Source organism: Cebus imitator, unplaced genomic scaffold (genome assembly GCF_001604975.1).
Source record: "Cebus imitator isolate Cc_AM_T3 unplaced genomic scaffold, Cebus_imitator-1.0 Scaffold278, whole genome shotgun sequence".
Classification (NCBI taxonomy): domain Eukaryota; kingdom Metazoa; phylum Chordata; class Mammalia; order Primates; family Cebidae; genus Cebus; species Cebus imitator.
Window position 1 is genome coordinate 496308 of NW_016107593.1, and position 13489 is coordinate 509796.

The 13489-nt window shown below is 34.3% G+C and overlaps 1 protein-coding gene across 4 annotated transcripts in view; it reads right to left on the minus strand.

The window, feature by feature from the left end:
* POLI (DNA polymerase iota) overlaps positions 1 to 13489 on the minus strand; it is a 25601-nt gene that overhangs the window by 10090 nt on the left and 2022 nt on the right. For 2 of the 4 annotated variants that reach the window (XM_017501113.2, XM_037728717.1), the window contains exons 2-6: positions 12877 to 13002; positions 10566 to 10730; positions 6093 to 6245; positions 3128 to 3364; positions 996 to 1174 (exon numbers count right to left, since the gene is read on the minus strand). In XM_017501113.2, coding sequence (XP_017356602.1) covers positions 996 to 1174; positions 3128 to 3364; positions 6093 to 6245; positions 10566 to 10730; positions 12877 to 13002 — 860 coding nt within the window. Of the gene's footprint in view, positions 1 to 995; positions 1175 to 3127; positions 3365 to 6092; positions 6246 to 10565; positions 10731 to 12876; positions 13084 to 13489 lie in introns of all 4 variants that reach the window. The other 2 variants (XM_017501114.2, XM_017501115.2) reach the window with 2 other exon arrangements.

Consider the following 13489-nt stretch of genomic DNA (forward strand, 5'->3'; position numbering starts at 1 on the left):
GAGTGCAGTGGCGTGATCTCGGCTCACTGAAACCTCTGCCTCCCAGGTTCAAGTGATTCTCCTGCCTCAGCCTCCTGAGTTGCTGGGATTACAGGCATGTGCCACCGTGCCCAGCTAATTTTTGTATTTTTAGTAGAGACAAGGTTTCAACATTTTGGCCAGGCTGGTCTCGAACTCCTGATCTTGTGATCCACCCGCCTCGGCCTCCCAAAGTGCTGGGATTACAGGCATGGGCCACCGCGCCCGGCCAATATATTAACTCTTTTTTACCTGCAAGTTGTTGTACTCACTAAGAAGTTAATGTAAAATATTACTATATTAATAGTTAATATAAAATAATTCAAAGTTAAGAAAACTCTAAAGCTCCAGTACCAACTCCAAGCAAGTATAATTATGGCAAGACTCTTAATTACCTAGGACTTGAATCTAAGTTTATCCTTGGACAAGTTATTTAACCTCTCTGAAATATAGTATCCTCATCTTGAGAGAGAGACAGGGAGAAAACAGAAGGAAGGAAAGAGGATAAGAAAGAATGGACAAACAACAGTACTACCTACCTTGATGGTTTGTTGTGAAGGTTAAACGGACTACTGTATTTAAAGCACTCAGTAGAGTGCTTGTCCCATAGCAAAAAAAATCAATCAATGTTAACTGGGTGATTACACCTTTCCCATTTGCTAAATCATTGGACTACTCTGAAAACAAGATTTTTAAAGATTAAAATATTTGCCTCATATATGCATTATAGGCTATTAAAATTAAGTTGCACTGTCTTCAATCATAGTAGCTAACAAAATATCTAAATATCAATGCTTAAGATTCAATTTAAGAATATTTATTAATCTAATCTATTAATAATAAATCAGCCTTCTAACAAGAAAAGGATCATATACTAAGGAAACTAGAATAATAAGAACATGGTACTAAAACTAGAACTCTTTTCTATCAAATGATGTGATAAACAGTACTTAATTAAAATAAATATCATCATATACCTGAGGTGGTCCTGAGGGTATCACAGGGGAGTTATCCTCTCCAAAACTGAGTTTCAGGATACGCTGAGCAACTAAAATTCCTAATTCTTTTTCTAAAATTTTGGATGAAAAGGTTTGGAGATCATGTACACTAGTGATACCCAGAGCTTCAAGACATTTGGTAGTTTTATAGCCAATACCTAAATAAAAAGAAATGCATACAATGTTAAAGTAGCTTTTCTCCTGAAAACAAAGGTAATTAAAATATTATAAATACATCAATCATATCTTTAAGTTCTATAATTTATACAGTAGTCCCCCCTTATCCACAGGGGATACATTCTACCACCTTCAGCAGACGCCTGAAACCATGGACAGTATCGAACCCAATATATACAGTACTGTTTTTGCCATTACATATACACCTATGATAAAGTTTAAGTTATAAATTAGGCACAGTATGAGACTAACAATAACTAATAATAAAATAGAACAATTATGACAATGTACTATACACAAGTTATATGAATGTGGTCTCTGCCTCTCTCTCAAAATATCCTCTAGTATTTTCAGACCTCAGTTGACTGCAGGTAACAGAAATTGTGAAAAGTGAAACTGCAGATAATGGGGGACTACTGTATTTTGCAAAGATCAAACTCCATTGCAAACCAGGTTGCTGTTCTTCCACGCAAGTCTCCTGAATTATATGCATCTCTTTGAAGTCCTCACAAAATGCAGTATAATAAAATGGACATAGAGGCAGCCAATAAATGCTGTCTTACTAAAATAAAGTTTTTACAACCTGTTATGTAATATTCCAGAAATATTCAGAAATCATGATTATTAATGTACAAAAAGGCTGTCACTAGAGCAATCTAATTAAGTATACATATTAGGTAACCTAACTGATTGCTATACATACCACCACACATTTAACCATAAGTCACATCTAACAATATTTACCATCCAGAATACAACTATCAGCCAGAAAGCAAACAAACAATCTTGCTGGCAAAAATGTCACAAAGTTCTTGCACTAAAATTTAGTCATACTTTATTCACAAGAGAAAATACTCAGGCCATCTAGTGTCTCCTTATTCTTTTCATTTAAAAATAGTAATTCTACAATTAACTGGTTTTCTTGCACAGCAAAAGCAGTAAGCAGGAAGGGACAGCTGTGTAGGGGGAATTACTAAGGTAGAGTAACAGATTTTTCACAGCAGAAATAAAAGAAGGTTAGCAATTTGGCAATAAGTGAGAAAGCAGAAAGCCTGTTTTACAAAAAATAATAAAATAAAAAAATAAACAGACCCAAGAACTCAAAAGTTAAGCCAAGTAAAAATGTTTTGCACTAGTACACAGTTCTCAATTTATTACAACCTGACATTGTTCTTCAGAATGCAGAACCAAAGTCATCCAAAAAACTCCAAATTATAGTTATACTATACTAAGGAAGGCAAGGACACACAAGTATCAGTTGAGAATGTGAAGTACGACATCTAAGTTTCAGTTGTAGTAGAAATTCACTTCCACAGAACTCTTTTATAACATCTTATTCCCCAGTAATACCATAAAAACGTAGTTTAACATAGCCATTATTGATGGTCTATAAAAAGTTAGGTATTTGACCTTCAAAGATACAAACTTGCCCCATGACCTAAATAGATCACTGAACTCCTTAAGGAAATCAGTTTCCTCATCTTTAAAATGAGGAACTTGGCCTAGATGTTTTGGAAAGTCCATTGTAGCCTTAATATTTTATATGTAATCCCAAAAAAGAGTTAGTAAAAGATCAACTTCCCTCTCCAGAGGCAACATACAGTATAAGAGTATGACCCAAAGACTGGAAATAAAGGGCCATATGTTTCTAGGCTATAACTTTTATGATCATATTCTAACCATACAAAAGTAGATAAAATAAGAAAAGTACTTTCATGTACTTCTTAATCCAAATTTGCTTCAGAAAATATTGCTATTCTTTTAGTTTTTTTCCAGGAACCAAGTACACACACACACACACACACACACACACGCATGTGCACACACACAAAACTCACATACACCCCATCTAAGAATTACATTGTATCTATAATTTTTAAAATTAAAGAAATACATTAAAACCCATATGTACTTTTCAAATATATTTGTCTTACCAGGTATTTCCTTTATGTGATTCAAACTACGAATAAGATGTTGACAACTTTCAGGTAATAAGACTGTTTGTTGATTTGGTTTAAAGACACCAGAAACCAATTTTGCCAACAGTTTATTAGAAGCCACTCCAGCACAGCCAGTGAGCCCCAACCGATTATACATGGCTTCCCGCATCTCTGCTGCAATCTGAGATCCAACAAGTAGTCTGATGTGCAAGATGTCATGCAGATTTATAGCTTTAAAAACAACAAATGTCATTAAAAGTCACAAGAAAAAACCTTTTTTTCTTTACAAAATAATTTTAAAAGGTAGAGGGCTTAGTCTATATCCAACCACCACCACCACCACCACCACCACCACCACTTGGTATGGCTGCGACGTTTGTCCCCTCCAAACCTCATGTTGTAATTTGATCCCCAATGTTGGAGATGGGGTCAAATGGGAGGTATTGGGATCACAGGGGTGGATCCCTCATTAACAGATTAATGCCCTCCCTCAGGGGTGAGTGAGTTTCTCACGGTAGTAGCTCCAGAGACAGCTGGTTGTTAAAAGGGCCTGGCACCTCCCCCAGTCCTTCCTTCCTCTCTCACCACGTGATCTCTGCACACACTGGCTCCCCTTTGCCTTCCACCATGAGTGAAAACAGCCTGAGGCCCTCACCAGATGCAGAGGGCTAATTCTGACTTATCCAGCCATGAGAATCATGAACCAAATAAACCTTTTTTTCTGTATAAATTACCCAATTTCAGGTATTCTGTTAAAGCAACACTCAATGGACTAAGAGACCACTGCCACCCTGTGATCCACTTGACTAATCTCTTTCATGCTTCACAGGAATACTGTAAACAAATTCAATAAGCGAATTCCAAGGGCCTGTGATAGTGACTGTATACTAGAAGTTCTTAATAATTAACAAATTATAAACACTCATCTCGTAAAAAAAAATTCCTACAGACATGAGTAAAACGTTTACTCACATTTACCTGTAAGTAAGCATAAAAGTATTATTATATAACAAGAAGCTAACATTATAGCTCTAAACATCTAAATCCTAACCACATACTAGCTGTATATGCTGCTGAAAATAATCTCTAACCTGTACATAGTTTTAGAGCTTTTTTATGAAAAGTGTAAGAAAATTGTATAAAAATAAATTTGTTTTAGATGTAAAACAGTGTTGGAATTACATGAAACTATACAAACCTCAAAGAGACTCATACTACAAGTATTTAGAGATGAAATGTCAGGATGTCTGCAATTTGCTTTCAGATAGCTCATCAACCAAGCAAGCAATCCATAGGGAATAAGGGAAATGTGGCAAAATGATAACAACTGGTTTATCTACAAGAAAGGACATAATGGGTATTTGTAGCACAATTCTGTCAACTTTTCTTTAGGTTTAAAAAAGATTTTAATAAAATCTGTGTGAAAGAGGAAGAATTAATCAATAATTGCACATTTCCTTTTTGGGATATAAAACCTAACTATAATGTGCTCTAACCGATAAAATCTAAATTTGCTTTAAAAATTATGTAGAAATACATTTGAAATATTCTTGCTACTTAGCCCTTGTAAGTTATAAATGAGCACAAGTACAAAAGATACATGAAAAGCTCCATGTATTCCAGAAACTGTAGCTCTACCGCTTTTCTTCTGTGGAGAACTATTCTGCAGACTTATGTTTAGTTCTCAAAAAAAGAGGATAAGAGGAAATGCATGGGGAGGCTTAACAGCAAAAGGGTCAGACAAATCTTACACAAAAGCGGAGTAACTTGTCTTGTATGTGGTATGATAAGGGAGTCACATGCAGAGTCTTAAGATGTCTGAAAGCTTAGTTAGCATGTAAATATCCCTGGAAATACCATCAGTCATTCATATCTTAATACATGGAGATAAACCATTCTGCTTTCTTGCTAATAGTTGGCAAAGATTATTTGAACGGATTAAATAGGAGCTTGGAGAAGATTCTAGCACAAGCAGACAGGCCTGGACAACATTCCAAAAGTGTTAACTTGGGAAGTCAGAGAGCAACAGGAGGGTCTCAGTGTCTCCGGGGAATTGAAATGAACATGTAAAAGACATATCAAAGGCATCTAACCTACCTGAAAATTCTGCTTAGATATGCTTTAGGATAATCAAAAATTTTTTCCAAAAAGCATATTAAGAAGCCAACTCTTGCAACTTAAGAATGACCTAAAGAGGTTTGGCTTTTTGTTTCTTTAAGAGATGGGATCAGCCGGGCAAGGTGGCTCACGCCTGTAATCCCAGCACCTTGGGAGGCCGAGACGGGTGCATCACCTGAGGTTGGAAGTTTGAGACCAGCCTGACCAACAAGGAGAAACTCCATCTCTACTAAAAATACAAAATTAGCTGGGCATGGTAGCGCATGCCTGTAATCCCAGCTACTCGGGTGGCTGAGGCAGGAGAATCACTTGAACCTGGGAGACGGAGGTTGCGGTGAGCCAAGATCGTGCCATTGCACTCCAGCCTGGGCAATAAGAGCAAAACTCCGTCTCAAAAACAAAAAAAGAAGAGATGGGATCTTGCTCTATTTCCCAGGCTGGACTCAAACTCCTGGGTTCAAGCAATCCTCTCAGCTCAGTCTCCCAAGTAGCTGGGACTATAGGGGCGCACTACTATGCCCAGCTGGGTATGGCTTTCTAAAATGTGAGCAGATGCACTGTCAGATAAAAACTCTGAGCAGATGAATACTCTGTGCAGATGAACAGGAACAATGTTCTGTGCAAATGAAAAGTGCACAGAGCATTGAGCCACGTCATCAAAATTTTAATACTTATGATAGAATAGCAACACCTAATTTTAGCTGTCCTAGACGGATTACAGACTAAATGTAACTATACCTCCAACAAAAGTCGTGAATCTTTCGGAATCACACAGCAAACTCACTGAACATTAAGAAATGCATGTACTTTTAGTTAGTAGGTAGAATAAGAACCCACTCACACTGATTATTGTATACATGACCCGACACAGTCACCGCAGAAAGTTCGTCACTTTGCAGCTGCTGTAGTCTCTTCTCAACCATTTCTGTTAAATCCACAAAATTTTCATCAAATCCAAGTCTCTCAACAACTGGACTAAATTCTTCCAGTAATTCTAAATTGAAATAATATTGGAGCACAGATGTAAATAAAGTTATAACTAGGATAAATTTAACTAGTGCTTAAAAATGTTTAACCTTATTGTTAAAGGTTTTATATACATTCATAGTTCCATAATATCTTTAATAAAACCCTCGGTTAACTGACTTTTTTCTGTACCACATCTTAAGTTCAGGCAATATTTTTCAAAACATCTAAAAATGACATTCCTAGGGCAGTTATTCATGGCAACATATTTAGCTAAATCTTCTAGGCCTTTAATTTTTATATCTGTAGTACATTAAATATCAATGTTAATAGTAAATTTATGACCTTGAAGAAATGTGTCAAAGAATAAACTAGAGGCTGCTTATAACAGTATATTTTAGCTATATTTTTCCAAGTTTAAATGAGGCAAAACAAAATAACATTTAAAAGTTCCAATTATTACTAAATAAAACAGAAAGTCACTCAACTTTCAAAATATACTATAACAGGGTATTTTTATTAGCCATTCCCAAGCATATTCCTTAGGACAGAGAGAGATGAACCACAGCTTTCAGATACTCAAATTCCCAGCATCTAGCACAATATCTAGTCCTTAAGTCAAATGTTTACTATATTGAGCTGAACCAAAATTCGAAATAAATTCAAAAGAACTATCAATTTTCATATATTAACACTGAGACTAATAAGTTTAAAATCATTGAGAAAGTTTTTTACTTCACTCTGAAACACCTGCCGACACCAGCTAGATAAGAGAAAACAAATGCAAGTCTCTTAGTATACAAAATGCATAGATCCTTAAAGTCATATAATCTGAAGCTCAGAAATAAAACGACTATGTCATTCCACACAGATCGGTTTTTCACAAATACCAAAAGTGCTTTTTTGTTTTGTTGATGTCAACAGTGACAATAAGGGGAAACTAATAAAGATAACAATGTGACATGGTGAACACCAAAAATCTCCTGATTTACCCAGAGAAAACTATTACCCCCTCTCAGGACAGACTGACAGTATGTCTGATCATATAAAATGACTGTTTTGCATTTCCTTTATCAATTTCTGCAATTTATTTTCAAAAGCATATACCTGCCATGCAAAATAAGATGTAGAAAACAAAAGAGTTTATCAAAAGAATATTATATAAGAAAAATAAAGGGTAAGGTTTTAAGTACTAAATAGAAAAGCAAGTTAAATACAGAATCGTGCATGAAGCTGGTGGATCACTAAACATTGATTGATTTTAGGTCAGAAGACAAATCCCTAATTATCCCAATCCTGAAGGTTTTTGCTGTTGCTGTAGTTTTAATGAGACAGGGTCTCACTCTGTTGCCCAGGCTGGAGTGGAGTAGCACACCACAGCTCACTATAGCCTTAACTTCCTGGGCCCAAGCAATCCTCCCACCTCAACCTCTGGGACTACAGGCACATGCTACCATTCAGCTAATTTCTTTCTTTCTTTCTTTTAATTTTGTAGAGATAGGGTTTTGCTGTTATGTTGCCCAGGCTGGCCTCAAATGATCCCCCCACCAGAGCCTCCCAAAGTGTTGGGATTATAGACATAAGCCACCATGCCCAGCCTCTGACCCTGAAGTTAACCTCTTTCTTGGTATCAACTTCACAAACAAGATACATTATTAAACATGTAATTATACAAGGCTCAAAAGAGGAGTCTGTAATTAGAGGGAAAAAAAACTACCTTGAAGAAAGGTATACATGCAGTACAATAAATATGTGAAATAAATAATAAGGTAATATATCATAAACAGGTCAGAGATAAATACAGTAAAGGACTAATTGGCTAGGTTCCCACTTCAACTCAGAAAAATACTGTAAGGAAAAATTGACAAAATAACTTAAAAAAAAACTTTTTTCACAAAAAAAGTGACACAAAAAAGTACTAAGTACTTAGTACTTAGAAAAAGATGAACAACCCAAATAAAAAACAGGTGCAAGTGAATAGGTTAACAGAAAAAAGTACATAAATGATCAAAAATATATGAAAAAATACTCAACCTTACTCATGAAAAACTGCAAATTAAAACAATCCTCTTCTATCAGGCAAAGACTTTTTATCTAACACTCTCATATTTACCAGCAATATGTTGGGGCAACCTCAGATGTAACATATTAACAGTATCCAAACATTTAAATGCAAATCATGTTTGATCCAACAATTCACCTCTAGAAACTTACCTTATGGAAATCCCTTTAAAAATATGCCAACATTTCTACAAGAAAATGTCTAAGACCAAAAATCTGGTAACAGCCTAATAATCCATCACTATGCAGGGAAACCATATAACTTATCATCCAAAAGAAGACATTTTTTGAGTGAAAGGAAGTGCAATTATTAATTAGGTAGCAACAACAGGCATAAAGTTGGACATACATATTGTCTTCATATCACTGAAGAATTGGTTAAATAAACATGGAATAAATACAGTAAAATACTGTGCAGGCATTAAAAAGAGTGAGGAAAATCTCTGTGAATGATATGAAAGATCAATAAGCTCAGAGGCAAGATACAGAAATGTATGTATTATAGAATCACTTCTGTGTACACTAAAACTTAAGTTTTTATTTTCTCCACAGGGAAAGTTCTAAAGACTAAAGTTTTAATAGTTAAACACACACAATTTTAGTGATGTAAATAAGTGATATCTGGGAGTATAATCTTGTCTTTTGTGCTCTGCTATCCCTTCATTCCTCCCATTTCAGCACTACGCCTTTCCCGCCACAAGTTAATCAATGTTAAAAACCTATAATATACTCTCTCATGTTTCTCTTCTTGTTCCTATATAGACATACACATATATATGAGAGGAGGCGTTTAGGCCATCATTTTACACATTTGGAAAAACATGATACATGATTTTGTATCTTGCCTTTTATTCACTCAACAAGCTCAACAAGCCCTATCTCCATTAGTCAAATAGTATTGCACCAACGCATTCTTTTTCATGGCTATATAATATCCATCATACAGATGTCTTAGTTTATTTGGCTACTTCTCTTGATGGGTATTTTTCCTTCCATACTTTTAACAATCATAAACCATGTTAGGATAAACATTGTTATACATATGTCTTTTGTGGCTTTCTATTTTTAGAGACAGAGTCTCACTCTGTTATGCGCAGGCAGGCTGGAATGCAGTGACACGATCATGGCTCACTGCAGCCTCAAGTTCCTGCTCAAGCAATCCTCCTACCTCAGCCTCCAAAAGTTCTGGGTTTACAGGTATAAGCCACAATACCCAGTCTTATGATTTTATTTCTATTTGGTAAACTCCCAGGAATGATATCACTGGATTGAAGAACATGCATATTTAACCTCAGTAAGTGTTCTTGATGCTTTTTCTCACATTCCTTTTAAATTTTGGCAAGTATGATGGATATAAAATATCTTAGTAATTCAAATTTCCTTGGCCACTAATAAATTGGAGCATTTTTTCCCTATAATTGTTAGACACTGAATTAGGCTCTCCTTGTCAACTATGTATTCAAATCCTTTGTCCTTTTTAATTAGGTTTCTTTTTCCTAATTTCTAAGAGCTCTTTGTATATTATAGACATTAATCCAATCATCTGAAAATTGCTATAATAAAAGAAAAACAAAGTAAAAATGAAGACAAATCATTGCAAAGCTGATCATTATAGATTTTTATGCTACATGTTAAGTAATTGCATTTTTTGCCATTAAAACTGTGAAAGCTGCAATTACTTTTGCACCAACCTACTTTATTTGCAATGTGCCAGTGCACACTCATTTTCATTTTTCCTCTAATTTACTATAACACTAAGATTTAAACCCAAACCTAGCATGAGAGAGTTTAGCTACACTGTAATATTAATTATACATATAAAATCTACGAAAATATTAATAAATCCATTATTTTTATTAATCATTTATAAGAAATCAGTTTTTACTTATGCTGATCAAATGTTACAGAAACCTTTTCCAACTTTCATTAGTGCATCAGAAAACAATTTATTTCTTCATAATTCATTCAAACTTAAAATTTTAAATACCTGGCATCTTTTACAGTACAGTTTCCCATTTTCTCACTTTTAAACTTTGTTTTCCATTTTTCCCCATTATACATATAAACATGAATCATAACAGAGTTAAAATTACTTCCAACTATACATCTTAAAAATAGTATTTGTAGAATAGTTATCCTTTTATATAATTTTTAAAGTGGATGAGACCCAAAAGAAGAAGTTATTAGGAAAAAGCATCTTATGTTATTTCACATTCATTAAAAAATTCACATAATGGGCATCCTACATAAAAATTAATGTTAAAAGTACATTGCCTATAATTTGTACCTGTAACCTTGTAAGACATTTCTCTGTAGCGAGTCAGGTCTTCTCCATTAACTAATACCAGCTGTGGACACTTTTCTTTTGCAACTCTGACATTCATAAGCTTCTTAACTCCAAGTTTCCTAGCTTCATAGTTGCAGGTAACCACCAAATATTTCTGTTGAACCCCTATAAAAAATATTTTATGAGAAAACCAAGCACAACTGAAGAAACATTTAAAGATAATATTTATTAATTCCACATTACACTTGTCTAAGTTGTAAGGCAATCAGTTTTGATAAGAACCAACAGCCCTATCTCAATTAAAAGAAAAACACAGCCTCCATAAATCAAATTTCTATATTACAGAAACATTAGGTTTTCAAGCTGCCTCCTAATTATGAATTATAATATACCAATATGGTATTTTTCCATACCCATTTTTAATCTCTGGTTGTTCTGTCTCCTTGAAGAAGGTAAGTTATTATTAAATAACAAAACACTGAATAACACAAAATTACAAGTTAGACAAAAGATCAGTTATTCACATACAAAAGGCAATCTGTGTATTACATTTCTCAAATTTAATAAAAATGAACATAAATCAACATATTCTATGGAATCTTCAGTGATAAGATACAAATCAAATCTCTCTAGGATTTTTTCCCAGAAAATATAAAAGCAGATTAATTTATACTGCCATATAATAAGGCATGTTTTACCAAAAAAAAACCGAGATGAAAATAATTGAGTACAATTAAATACTGGTTGCTGCTAGAAAAACTCAACTTCTCTTCCAAGTAACTTGCTAATATAAAGCAATATAAAATATAACATATACAACACGTGACAGGCTACAGCAATTTTTAGGGATCTAACAGTTATGTACTACTTATTGAACTTTTCTATCAAAAACAATTAAATATGATCATTTATTTACAGACTGCATAAAAAGTTCTAGTTTATTGGTGACTTAAGGTGGCTCAAAAGTATTTGCTCTGCTCTTTTTATACAAATTGACTACTTGTTTACCACTGTAAGAGTAATGTTCACCTAAAATATGTAAAATGTAAACATGTAGAAGAAAAAAAAAGGTTATGTCCACTTCTCTACTATTAGACATTGTTTCTAAAATTTTGGTATCATAAACAAGGCAAGAAACATTATTTTTACATAAAGTTTTTTCACATATCAGGTAATGCCCAAAAATATATTCGTGGAACCAAAAGTAATAATAATTTGAGATTCCTCAGTGAACCACATTAAAAAATCAGATTGGTCGACTTCTTAACCAAAAAAAGGAATCTTTAAATGGAGCATTACATTATATGGCCTCACCACTGTATATCACTAGCCTGAGTTCATCATGTATTTGTTGAGTATAAATGAAATACTTCAGTTTTCCTCCCAAAAAGTGGAGCATTCATATCCCTCATTTCACAATAATCATTCATTTGTACTTAATTACACTTTTTTTTATTAAGCATTATCTACAGAACATCTTATATCACAGTGCTGCTATTTAGAAATGCTTTGAGGAGAAAAATTTAGGTCCCTTGATTCTAACTTCTTGGCACTCTTAGGAAAGTCTGAAGATCCTTGACTCACCTTAGCATAGCAAAAGCTAGTCATCCCTTTGTTCTTTGGTAAATCAACTAGGCTAGCTTGGGATTTTTTAAGCCAAACTGAACACAAGAGGGTAGCAACAAGTGAACCAAAATTGTTCTTTATGTTTATACTTAAAGATGAATCTTTCCTGAATGCATGAAAATCTCTCAATTTAAAATATGAATAAAAATGATAAAACAAGTCAGTATATCAAGTAAATATCCAATATAAAATTGGTTTGGCTTTTATTTAAAAAGATGCTTATGTTTTTATGGAAAGTTTGCTGTCTTTATAATACTTAGGTTTATGTTCAAAATCCAACCAGTGTGTTAGATGTTATACAATTTAAGAGTTAATTTCAGAAAGGGGAGGACAGATGAACACTTCCATTAAAATGTAGTGAGAGGTTGTTTTTGAGAACAATGCTTGTAAAATTTCAAATACTGAGAAAAAGAAATCTGCCAAGCAAACTAAGCTACTAACCAGCACAGAAAAGTAAAATGTTTTCTTTCTCTTCATTTATTGTCGACTATACTATTCTCAGATTCACCACTTACTAAATGAGGCTTATAAAATTAACAGTTGGTAGTGAAGCACAAATGACCAGCTACAAAGCACTTAAGAACTGCTTCCAAAACCTTTAATAAGGTTAATAAATCTGTATATAATGTGCATGAGTTGCTAATCTAATAATTATGCAATACAAATATTATAAATGTTCAGTTACCTAAAGGTTTATCTTTTAGCTCTGGATTTGAGATCATTTCTACTTGTGCATAAAAGCAATCCAGATCTACATGTACTATGACTCTGGTTGAAGAATTTTGTGTGGGCAACACTTGATCATGAACTCCTGCACAATATACAAAGAAATTTTTTAAAAATCAGGTTGCTGTCATCTCCGAGCAACTGACAATTCCTTAAAACATGGTACCTGTGAAGGAAGAATGCAAAGTGATGTTAGCTTTTTCCTGGATTATATGTGAAAGCATCAAAAAATTACGAAGACATGAAACTCCACCTAGAGTAGGGTCTTCGGTCCTCTTAATTAGCGTTTCTTTGTGTACTGGATTTTTCTTAGGATAGCAATAAATTTGAGGAGAAAAAAAAATCTGTTCAGTAAAGGATGATGCAAGAGATAATACTATCGCCGGGCGCGGTGGCTCAAGCCTGTAATCCCAGCACTTTGGGAGGCCGAGGCGGGTGGATCACGAGGTCAAGAGATCGAGACCGTCCTGGTCAACATGGTGAAACCCCGTCTCTACTAAAAAACTACAAAAAATTAGCTGGGCATGGTGGTGCGTGCCTGTAATCCCAGCTACTCAGGAGGCTGAGGCAGG